Source organism: Poecilia reticulata, chromosome 4 (genome assembly GCF_904066995.2).
Source record: "Poecilia reticulata chromosome 4, P_reticulata-male-v2, whole genome shotgun sequence".
NCBI lineage: Eukaryota > Metazoa > Chordata > Actinopteri > Cyprinodontiformes > Poeciliidae > Poecilia > Poecilia reticulata.
In genome coordinates, this window is record NC_088833.1 from 6,112,775 (window position 1) to 6,125,480 (window position 12,706).

At 38.9% G+C, this 12,706-nt stretch overlaps 1 protein-coding gene across 1 annotated transcript in view; it reads left to right on the top strand.

The window, feature by feature from the left end:
• ror1 (receptor tyrosine kinase-like orphan receptor 1) overlaps window positions 1-12,480 on the top strand; it is a 141,628-nt gene extending 129,148 nt beyond the window's left edge. Inside the window, exons 7-12 of the mRNA XM_008406160.3 lie at window positions 854-1,099; window positions 2,720-2,931; window positions 6,198-6,377; window positions 6,759-6,986; window positions 7,266-7,630; window positions 8,482-12,480. Of these exons, the coding sequence (XP_008404382.2) occupies window positions 854-1,099; window positions 2,720-2,931; window positions 6,198-6,377; window positions 6,759-6,986; window positions 7,266-7,630; window positions 8,482-9,178 (1,928 nt within the window). The 3' untranslated portion in view covers window positions 9,179-12,480. The remainder of the gene's footprint in view (window positions 1-853; window positions 1,100-2,719; window positions 2,932-6,197; window positions 6,378-6,758; window positions 6,987-7,265; window positions 7,631-8,481) is intronic.
• Window positions 12,481-12,706: the final 226 nt, after the last annotated feature.

Consider the following 12,706-nt stretch of genomic DNA (forward strand, 5'->3'; position numbering starts at 1 on the left):
AGTTATAGAACTTAATTTAAGTTAGATATTGTTTTATCTTGTTGTCTACTGTCTACCGTCCATGTTTCATTTTGTTTCCTTGTGTTTCTTATTTGAAACAAAGTTTTAGAGGGGAAAACGAGAGAGACCTTGACTAAAGGAAACAAACTTGTTCAGTCTTCACCCCCTTCAAAATATGAACATGAACGTCTTATTACTTGAAGAATTCTTAAGTAGATAATCAAAACTTAAGCACAGATGTTGAACTTCATTCAAATGAAAGTTTACAAAACAGCCAAGTAAATTAGCGTTTTATAGATTATCCAGAAAATGTAATTTAGGGGACTCTAAATGTTTTTAACGTTAGATAAATGAAAAAATTAGCTTTATTATTAGTGGATTATTGTCAGTGATCCCACCTCATACAAATTTTCCCGTATTGTACAATATTGTCTCCAAAATAGAGATTTTTTGATAAGTGATGAGCATTGTGATTTTCTTACCTGTTCACTTTCCTGCATTGATAATTTTTGTAGTAAATATCTTCATTATATCTGTCACATTTGACATATTCTTATTTTTTATAAAGAAAATAATCTGTTTTTCTGTTTACAGCAATTGAAGTCGGCATTAACAAATGCTATGTGTCTGTGCATACGTGGAAGGTCTAGTTGTGAGAGCCCAAAAAACTATTTTTTTTTTTGGTCAGATTTAATTTTCCACTTAAAAAAAAAACAAAAGAAAGGCAGGTTTTCTTTCATTTGTATTTATAAAAAGTGCTTGGCTCTAAATTGGGATGTTATTTAAACTACTAATTTGTTAAATGAACGGTTATTGGAACAGGGAGTAATTACCTCACCTTTACGCTTCCCAGGTCACAAGTGTTACAACAACACTGGGGCAGATTACAGAGGGACAGTGAGCGTGACCAAATCGGGCCGTCAGTGTCAGCCGTGGAATTCGCAGTATCCTCACAGCCACACCTTCCTGGCTGTCCGCTACACAGAGCTGAACGGGGGCCATTCTTACTGCCGCAACCCGGGGGAAACCCATGAAGCCCCCTGGTGCTTCACGCTGGATGACACTGTCCGCATGGAGCTCTGCGACATCCCAATCTGTGGTGAGGAACTGGAATATGAAAGCACAAGTTTCTCATTTTATAGTTGTTGTATATCATCCTAGCTTTTTATGTTGCTTCTTCACACTTTTTGTTTTTGTTGTGCATTTTAAAGCACTTTTTGCTTTAAAAGTCGGATCTCTTCTCACTGATGCAGTTTACCAGTCCTTGGCTTTATTTAAACAGCATTTCATTTACTGGGAACCTGGAAGAGTTTAAGTAGAGAAAAAAGTCATACTTGGAAGGAGGAAGGTGGAATCGATGGATCACCCTACAGGATGACACACTGTATGAAATACGTACTTATGTAAAGCCAAAAAAAAGCAACTACAGTGCACTTTAGCACAATTCCTAAAGCAAAAAAAAGAAAAAAAACACTTTTTCAAATCAGTTTCACGGAGAAGAACATTTTAATTGCTTAAAATAAACAAGCTCTTCATTTTGTTTTTTGTCTTCTTCTTCTGCGACATCTCTGAAATATGCCCTTTCTTTATGGCTGTAATATATTTGCTCATTTGTAGAATTACTTACTTCATAAACATTTTTCAACTGAACACAGAGTTTCTCAGAAACTTTGAAAAAAGAATGAAATCATAGTCAATTAAAAGCTCTTAACTGACCCTGTGATTGACTGGTGGACCTGTCCAGGGTGTTTCTGGGCTCTCACCCAGAGAGAACTGGAGATAAAAACATGCAAAGATAAATGAATATAGACGATGGATCAGTGGATATAAATGTTTGAAATGTTTTTCATATAGATTTTGGTTAATACTATACACACAATAAAATGTTATGATATTTAGTTGATTTTATAAAGCGTTAGCAAACGTCTAGACCAGGAGTACTTTATGTGGGAAAGAAAAATAAAGCAACTACAAACAAATTCCATGAGTTGCTTCATTGGCTTCTTCAAAACAAGACATGCAACTAAACACATAAGCACTAGGTGAGGGTTACATCCTACGAGAAACAATATGTAGAAATAACATGGAGTGATTTGCAGTAAGTGCTTTATCAATGGCTTCATTCAAGAACGATATAGAAAACACAAAGAATTGAGCCAGGGAAAGGAAAACAATCAACTGTCTACGCAAAGTTATTGTCAACTATAACTTCATCATTGGGTTTGTCCAAGGAACAAACTTATTTGAAAATAGAGGGAATGAGCAAGGGATACTTTCTATAGGATAAACAGGGAGCAATAAGGCAGCAGTAATGGAACAGGGATACTTTCAAGATCGAGGAAGTAAACAAAAACAATGACATCAACTGATGTATCAGTGGCTCTGCCTACAAACAGATACATGAAAATGGTTAAACAATGGAGCAATGAGCAAGTAGTACTATCTATAGAAAGAAAAATAAAGAAAGTTCATGGTTAATGGTAGTAACAGTTCCTTCAATGGATTTATTAAAGAGACATGCAGCTGAACACAGATGCTCTGGAAAAATGTGAATAATGTGCAGTTTTTGCAAAGTTTATGACAACAATAGCTTCACCAACTGTTCCAAAAGTACTGAGTGTACTTCTAAAAGAAAAGATTGACAGAATTGCCATTATGAATAACTTTGGCATAGAGCATAGTTATGCCATAAACGCTGTTTTCTTTTGTTCTTTTTCAGACCATAAAGACAAGTCAGGTGGCAGCATAGATATCCTCAAGATTTTAGTTCCCAGTGTGTCGATCCCGCTGGCCATAGTTTTGCTTTTCTTCTTCATCTGCGTGTGCCGCAACAACCAGAAGTCTTCCAGGCCCCCAGCTGCTCGTCCACCGAAACCGGTCCGAGGTCAAAATGTTGAGATGTCTATGCTCACGACTGCCTACAAACCAAAGGTATGACACATCCCAACACACGACATGGCGACTGAGTAAATGCTCTTTCTCTGCTATGATTCATTTATTTGGAGTTGGGAGGGGAAAAAAAAAACATCTACTAAAATTATATTCAAACATGATTGGATGTAAGATTTTCCTGTTGTTTCAGGGTGCTGTTTGGGGTGTAACCTTTACTACGGTTGGAGTGTATTTACATTATTTGTGCCTAAAAATGACATTTTAAATGACATTACGTTCAGAAGAAATATTTGCATCCCTGAACACCCCTGATGGAGTGCCCTTCAGATTTCCACTCTCACATCTTAGACGAATCATAAGACCCCAGTCTGAGTAACACACATTAATTTAATAAAGTACTTTAACCTGAACTGCATTTTTTGGACCCGATTGCAACTTCTCGTAAAGAAAGCCCCTTTGCTCTTTGTCTGCAAGAGCAGTCTAGAGAAGTCAAAACACCGGTGCAGCACTCTGTGTGTTGGCTGGGACGCCTCGCAGCATGCCGGGGTTACAAGGTTCAGTGTGTGGAAATGACCTGCATGAGGCAAATCTTCAGATCTCTATCATCAGATCTCAGCAGGTCCAGGAATGTCCAGCTGCAGCTCCTTTGCTCTGTTTATTTTTCTCCCACTGTCTGTTTTTCCTCAGCTCCCCTTCACACTCCTGCTTTCACTTATCCCATCTTCTTCTTGCTCTTCTTCTGACACCCTCTCTTTCCATCTTATTCTCTCTGACTCACAGAGACTCTTTGTCGTGCAGATCATCAGATTTGCACTAAAATTATGTAGCTCACATCAGGACCTTAACTTGAAGGTCGCCATTCTCAGCCATTCCATCTATGTTTATCATTTTCTTAGCATTTTTTACCAGTTGAAGATGATCTATACAGTAATTTGTCAAAATGAAAGTACTAATATAAGCAGAGTATAATAATGTTGCTTGTTTATTTAAGGGATTTTGGCAAGAACAAATGTTTCTCTTTCTAAAAAAAAGGACGCACTCCTCTGTATGTTTGGATTCAAACATGTATCAGTAAAACGTGAAGATCAAAGGAAATGAAGTATTTTATTTGTTGTGACAAGTTTGCATTTGATAAGCTTTCCAGTTCATATTTTGCATTTTTTACAAGTATGTTGATTACCTTTATCAGTTGGTTAACAGTTTGAAATTGATGAGGTCTGCAAGTTTTTTAAAGATGCAAATATCCTCATACTGTGTTTTGTGAGACAATTCATTCACTCATTAAATCCAATATGTTTTATTGGAATTGTATGTAATAGACCAACAGACAGTAGTGCATAATTGTGTGAACCAGTGGTTAACTGGTTTTTCTGGAGTAGCTGCTGAGACCCACAGCTCAGGGGGATGAATCAGACGACAGAAGTATTATTAGACTTGAGCTCTAAGCTGGCAAGGAGAAAGCCATATTTGAAGGAGTCATAAGAAGTTCAGTATGTGTGGAAGAAGGTGTTAAACTTTTTGGCCTACATCCAGAAAAATGAACACTATTCTTGAACACAATACCCCCACGGATACATGCAGTAGTGGCAGCGTTGAGCTGTGGAGATGTTTTCCCACAGCAGTGATGGGAAAATGTGTAAGAAATGATGGGTGGATGGATGAAGGCAATCATGTAAGAAACCCTGTCAGCTGCTAAAGACTGGGCAAGAGGTTCACCTTCCACCCAGAAAATTATTCTAAATGTACAGTTGAAGCTATGATGGAACAGTTTTGACTGACAACAGATTGAACGCTTATTGATCTCATCTTGAAACCCACCTGTGTGGTCAGACTGAGTTTTAGCTATGTGTAACTTCAGCAGGCCCAAAAAACCTTCAGTTGTAATTGAGAGCTGAAAACAAATGCATACCACACTGTGGTACATTTCAGATTTTTATTACTGTACAGACATTAATCTTTTTTTTTCTTTCCCCTTCACATTTACACTCTGGTTTGTGTGTGAATAAGGTGAAATATTTAAGGGTTATGAATGATTTTGCAGAGGAATCTCCAAGTATTTCCAATTAAACCTCTTCTGTTTTATTTAAGTCATTATTTGAAACTGCAACTGTGCTGCTCATCAGGCTTTTTTTTCAGGGTCATGAAGGGGCCATACCCTCTAATGATTCTTTTACACACACATGTTTTACACACACACACACACACACACACACACACACACACAAACCTGTGGTGGTGTGAAGAGGATCTGAGGCTTTGGGTGTGGGAGTAAAGAAGGGGTGAAACAAACCCATAACTGAAAACATCTGCTTTTCTCCTAATATTCAGCACATAATCGCACCCCCCTCAGAGCTCACGCTGACCTGTGTGTGTGTGTGTAGGTGTTTGAGTGTGTGTGTGTCACGCTTACAGAGGAATTTCATTATTCAACTCAGTTCCTGGAATCTAAAAATCTTTGCCAACCTTCGCTCACTTTGCATCTTTTCTCAAATCTAACCTTACACACCCCAGAGGAGCTCCGTCTCATACACACACACGCACACACACACACACACAGACACAATTTACCCTCACTGCATTTCATTAATGTCCATACTAACACACATATAGAAATAAGAATAACATAAACCTGCTATTGCTGAGTTTTATAGGTTGTTCCACATTTTTCCAAACTATTACTGTAGTTTACCTCATCTTGTGTGATTTCTGTGACACAAATATGACATAATTATTACATTATTCATTGACCATTCATGGTGGATGTTCTGGCTATAGACATGTACATAATGATGGCTGTTTTCAAAACAACACATTGACTAATTAAACGCATTAGCAACAGGAAATGAGACTCTAGCCGTTGTTTCCATGTTTTTGTATTGTGCTTGTAAATACCAACAGCAATACGTATTAAAATAAGAATGTGGCACACAAAGCCTGCCTGCACGATTAACCTAACAGTGTTTTCTGTTATTTCTGCTGTGGATTTTTTAAGTAAACTGACTTGGGAGTTAATTTTCCCCAAATGCTGCTCAAGCTGAGAGCCAAATCACATTTTTCATCACAGGAAATGTGGCTGGATTTCAAAAATTTCCCTCGCCGCTTTCACAAAACTGTAAGAGGAATTATTGGGTGGTGATGTAATGGACTTGAGCAATTATAAATTGTCTGCGAGATTTATTTTCCTCCTCTTAATTTTACACCTTCGACTTTGGTGGAACTGGGCTGTCAGAATCCGAAAATAATGACCTGGTTTTTCTGCCACTTTTCTACAACTCGTTGATTTTACGTTCCGCTCATCTTCGCAGAGTAAAGCCAAAGAGCTTCCCCTGTCAGCGGTGCGTTTCATGGAGGAGCTTGGGGAATGCACGTTGGGGAAGATCTACAAGGGTCATCTGTACCTGCCAGGCATGGACCAGGCACAGCTGGTGGCCATTAAGACTCTGAAGGATATTTCCACCGCCCAGCACTGGACAGACTTCCAGCAGGTGAATAACTGTCCTCAGAGATTTTTCACTTCAGCGTACATGTTATCTTTTCTAGTTAACTTATCCATTGAAAGTGGTTTCAATTTTATTTATATATCTATTTTGCAATACCTCTATTAATTTCTATTTCTAAATTAAAGGAATACTTCATACTGCATAAAATCACTAATCAAAAGTTGAGTTCACTTGAAAAAGTTTTCAAACTAAACATTTAAGGTGGACTGGTTGATGAGCCTGCTTTTAAAGAAATCCTGCTCCAGCCAGCCGTGGTATATCTCAATTTGAAACAAATGACCAACTATTAGGTACAAATTTCCTGACACAGATTTAAAAAAAACAAAAATTCAGTCAATTTGATCCCTCGTCTGTCTTCTGTTGCAGGAGGCCACCGTGCTGACGGAGCTTCAGCACCCAAACGTGGTCTGTCTGCTCGGTGTGGTTACCCAGGAGCAGCCGGCCTGCATGCTGTTTGAGTTTCTGCCACAAGGGGACCTCCACGAGTTTCTGATCATGCGTTCACCGCACTCTGATGTCGGCTGCAGCAGTGACGAGGACGGCACTGTGAAATCCAGCCTGGATCATGGAGACTTTCTGCATATGGCCATACAGGTGGATTTAAATGACACATTAAAATAAGCATGTTTTATTATGCATGCCTGGAGTCATTCTTAAACAGAATGGCAAACACAACATGATACAGGCAATTAAAAACTTGATAAAACTTTCCCTTGTTTTTGAATGTCATTGCTATATGAATTCAAAAATTTTGTTATTTCGACTTTTACCACAGTTGGTCTTTCCTTCCCTTCACATTTCACATGTTAAAGGTACTTAAAATAACTATGTGGCAAATAAATGGATAACTACCTGCACTTTTTCTTTAATTAGGTTTCTGCAGGGATGGAATATCTAGCCAGTCACTTCTACATCCATAAAGACCTCGCAGCCAGGAACATTTTAGTCGGTGAGCAGCTCCATGTGAAGATTTCTGACCTGGGTCTCTCCAGAGAGATCTACTCCTCCGACTACTACTGCATCCGGCCCAAGACTATGCTGCCCATCCGCTGGATGCCCCCTGAGGCCATCGCCTACGGGAAGTTCACCACGGACTCGGACATCTGGTCGTTTGGGGTGGTGCTGTGGGAGCTCTTCAGCTACGGCCTGCAGCCCTACTACGGCTTCTCCAACCAGGAAGTGATGGAGATGGTGAGAAAGAGGCAGCTGCTGCCCTGCCCTGAGGATTGCCCACCAAGGTGTGTTGCTGCACAGTTTATTATGATGAGATGATGTAGCTCTAACTGTTCATTTGGCTCTTGCATTGTTTGGAATAGTCTGGAAAAGAAGTTACCAACTCTGGATACGAATGGAAAAGGCTTTGGAATTACAGAATTTAGTCCCAGATGTTGTATCCATCCATCTGTTTGTTCATCAATCGATCAGCCACTGATTAGATTTTTTTTTTGTAAATTCATATGTACACATGATATAAATATAAACACATTTGTTTTTCTAAAAGAAGACAGGTTAAAACGGTTCACTGCATTAGGACTGAAATGTCCAGATACATTGAGTAGAATCTGCACGCAAGAAGGTTTACAACTATCAGGATCGTTTTTAAATAATTTTAACTGGATAAATGTCTTTTAATGCAGAATATAAACCTCCGTGACACCTTAAAAAGCATTTTCTCTCTGTTTCTTGATGTTCATAATTCTCTAAGTCAAAACTGCTGGATTTGTAGTGTGATTAATGTATGTACCAATAAGATGGTATCTGCAGGTTTTTATTTAGTGTCACTCTAAAGGGGAGTCAAATACATGTGCATGTCTCTTTTTATTTTTATTTAAAAAATCAATGTAACATTTTTCTCTCATGTCACAATTGGGTTTGTGATGCAACAAACCCATAAAAAATACTTTGTGATGGTAAAATGAAAAGGTGAAAAGGATCTCAGGCAGTGAACACCGATGCAAACTTTTTCCAATTTTGTGTCAAGACAATATTCAAGATGTCTTTTTCTTTTTTGCACCACAAAAACATCTGTTTAAGTTTTAATGCTGACTGTAGTTACTGGGAATAACTAGCTATTTCTCCCGTTATTCAGGTTTTATGGTTTGATGACGGAATGCTGGCAGGAAGGACCCACACGGCGACCGCGCTTCAAAGACATCCACTGCCGCCTGCGAGCGTGGGAGGGGCTGTCTTCCCATGCCAGCTCCAGCACGCCCTCTGGTGGAGGAGGCAACGCCACCACCCAGACAACCTCGCTCAGCGCCAGTCCCGTCAGCAACCTCAGCAACCCCCGCTTTGCCACCGCCGCCGGGTACCTCTACCCCGCCCAGGCCATCCCTGCACCGGGACAGATGGCTCCGATTCCGGCCTGGACGCCGATGGCTGTGCCCCAAACCCATCAGCGCTTCATCCCCGTCAATGGATACCCCATCCCACCGGGGTACGCGGCCTTCCCAGCTCACTTTGCAGCTCCGGCTCCGCCCACTAGAGTAATCCAGCACCACCTGCCGCCTCCTAAGAGCCGCTCGCCCAGCAGTGCCAGCGGCTCCACCAGCACGGGTCACGTCAGCGGGGTGCCTTCCACCACGGGCTCCAACCACGAGGCCAACACGCCGCTGCTGTCTCACTGCGTCATGCCAGGAAACGGCGGAGGGCAGGGCCAGGTTTACGGACAAGTTTCCCAAAAAGGGGTGATGCAGATTGACCACGGTTCGCAAACTGCAGCTCTTCTCACTCCGGACTCTGACGTGCTGATGTACAATGACTCGGTCATCACCGCAGACCTGTAAACGGGCAGAGGTATGTTCACTCTCTTCCTGCTCAAGGACCCATGCATGAGAAGCTCTGCCTCTCAGCCAGGGAGCAGAATCACAGTTCATCTTTGGTCAAAGGTGAGACCAGGCAGATGCAGACTTGTACACACTGCTGGTTGTGCAGAAACAAAAAAAAACAACAAAAAAAAACTTTGCTGCAACTGCATAAGTATTGCAAACGGATGTCCGACTTTCCTTACTGTTTAAAGTGTACTTACTATCATGGCTTAACAATGTTACTATGGTAATCTCTGTAAATACAGTACATAAAAGTGTTGTGTGAATGATGAAAATACGTATAAATATATATTCAAAAGAACTTTTTAAGACGAGCAGTGTGATGGTAAAACGAGAAAAAGTAGCAAGTCCACCCTCCATCCGTTTAAACAGATTTTATTTGACCCTGGCAGTGAGTGTCAGTCTCTCTTAATAGACTGTTTCATACAGAGACATAAACATTCATGAGACTTCCTTTGGGTGCCTTGCAGCTACGCTCCTGAATACCCATACCGACTCAAGAAATAAAATGGTTAGTCAAGCAAGACCAACTGTTGGCTTCCAGTGAGAAGATCAACATGCTGGTTTCCTACTCCACCCTTTGGATTCAGGACTCAAGCATGTCTGGTTCTGTGCTTCCTGAGAGCTGGCAGTTCTGCAGTGAAATTTAGGTGACATCCACTGGGATGGAGCTCATGTTTTATTGTCAAGGCCATTCATCAAAATCACAGAGAGGGCATCCCAATTAATAACATATCCTAGAAAATGACAGCTGAATGTTTGCTTTTGTTTTACTTTGTTTATCTGCATTTTCAACATGAATGACACTTTCTCTTTGCAAAAAAAAAAAACCATATTCCCCTCTGCTTAAACTGAGTTGCTCAAAACAAAGAAGTTTGTTGCATCAGGATCCAGATAGCATGCATCCTTTACATAGCTAGCGATTTTGTTGTTGGATACAGATTTAAAGGAGGTAGTTTAGTTTTTTTAAAAAGCCATTTTTGTCATTTGATTGCAGTCAGAGTCATTATAGTTTGGAGAATTAGAAAGAAACTCTCATGGAGGAGTCAAACTTCCAACTAATCAAAACGGGAGCCATACTGGTGTGAATTTCAACAATCTAAACTCAATTATAAAAATGTTTTTGCACTTGATCCATGACACGTTTTTTTTTATGACGTTGCTATTTTCACAACCAAACAAAAACACTTTATCAGCTTCAGTCAAATTAAATTGTAGTTATGGGAAAAAAAAGTTAAGAGAATGTTTAGGACGAAATATAGAGAGAGAAGATCTATTGGCAATAGCATGACTCTTGGACTAATTTCAACAGCAATGGGATCGTTCAGCAGGCACAGTAACAGTTAGTGTAATGCAGCTACACATTCAAATTATGTAATTCAAATTACACTTTGATTTTGGCAAAGGACAGTTTACTTTCCAAATGCTTTGAACTGCTTTGTGTTTTGACCAGTTGGAAAAAATTGTTTTGTTTTTTTATATACTATTTCTTCCAGGTTGGTAAAAGTTGGTGAAGTGAAAACAATCTTGAAGAAAAAACGACAACAGTTTTAGACCAAAAAAAAAAAAAAAAAACTAGATTTTATTGTATTTTTACATTTTATTCATAAGGAATGTCTTTGGTATTTCTAAGGGGATTTATTTTTAGAAATTGTTGCAAAATCTCCCATTGAACTAAAAAAAAAGGGAGAAAATGGCATAGTCACATCCATTTTCCTCGATGTCCTACTTTCACAGGAGTTTGTCTTCAATCTCCTATGAAAGTATTAAAGTTATCTTATGTTGGATGTTTTCTGTTAACTTACCTCCTTAATGAGATTTTTTTTTCTGTTTGATCAAAATTGAGATTTCTTTGACCACTTTCAATAACTTTAAAAACTAAACTATCCCTTTAAACTCTAATTCCAACACAATCATTTAGATATTCTTTCGACTGAACATGTTTTGATGCCCTATTTAAAAAATAAATCACTGCTTTCCAGACTTGTAATTGTGCTTTTTTACTATTATTTTTTTTTACATTTTGAGACAGGAATTGTCATCCAGGATTGCAATGTTGGAAGTTGAATTGTAAAACACAAAGTGCCTCTACCAGATGACGTCACTAAGTAACATTTTGGGGTCTGCTATTTATGTGCGAGAAACGATAGTATTGGATGTCATCGTGAGTTTGTGAGGGGTTTTCTGGCTCTGAAAGATTTTTTTTCATTGGTTACATTCATGCACCACATTCTGTTGATCTAGCATTTGGTGTTTTGGCATGCAGGGTAACAAGTAAGTGACCCAGCAATCGCTGTGGTTAAAAAACAAATCATTTCAAATATTTTCTTCACATCTGTATTTATTTTCAATGTATTGAAAATGGCTTCGATTCTCTCTGATGTTTTTTTTTTTCCAAAATGAAGAAGTGTGTTGTGTAAATGGTGAACTCTGTCCTCTCTTTTTGTTGGGTGGTAATGCAAATTAATTACTAAATATGAAGCCTTTGTTCAATTTTTTAAGGGTTATGATACCTTGAGAAGCAGTTTTTTCAGTGATTTTACTGTAAAAAATCTTCCCCTTTTTTGTATCCGACAATCCTCAAAATGTGTGTGTTCAGACAGATACTCTCAGCTGTGTGTGTGCGCAAATGTGTGTGTCAGACTATCAGTCAGCTGCGTTTGAGAGTTTTAAGTGCAGCACAGAATTTTTTACTAACAAAATAACATTTGTATTAATGCAGATGATAAATATTATTCTGTATTTACTTTGAGGTTTATTCGACCCATTCAGTGTCCTCTTACTGCTTTAACGATTTCTACATTATGAATTTCAATAAGAAACAACTGAGTTAACTGTCCATAAAAGCATTTTCCACGTTTTGGAAATTTTTAATGTTTTGAAGTACAATTTTATCTCTGTCTAAGAAGTCTGTCTTCTTTTTGTTTTTGTTTTGTTTCTAAAGTAGACGGAGCTACCTAAACCTGAGTTTGTTCACTTCCACCACGTAACGGATGTGTGAGTGCAAAAACCACTTGTACACAAGACTGTGAATCTTTATCAAGTCTATTTTTGTTTTGTTTCGTTGGCGAAACCATCATGAATCTGCCTTTTTTTTGTCATTTACTTCCAAGAACCAACACAGATTTATATTCAAATAAGGTTTACTCGCATATTGACCAAGTTAAGCCTTATCTTTGTAATTTGTCTGAATATTTTTGCACAGGTGTTTTTGTATTGCAAAAATCATTATTATTATTAAATGATGTTGGTTAAAGTTCTCTCCGAGTTCTTTGTAAGTGTAATATAAATACAAATCCACAAGGTGTCAGCAAATCTCCATGTCCATGAATTTAGCTGTTTTTGCTGCGGTGGCCATTATTGGACAGGGGGTGGCGCTGTTCAGCTGTTTAACAAATGTTGGCCTGTGAGCAGCTGGAAATGATATTAGAGCAGAAAGAACGTAACCACATTGGGGGGAAAAATCTAGTATAGCGTTCTGCTGTG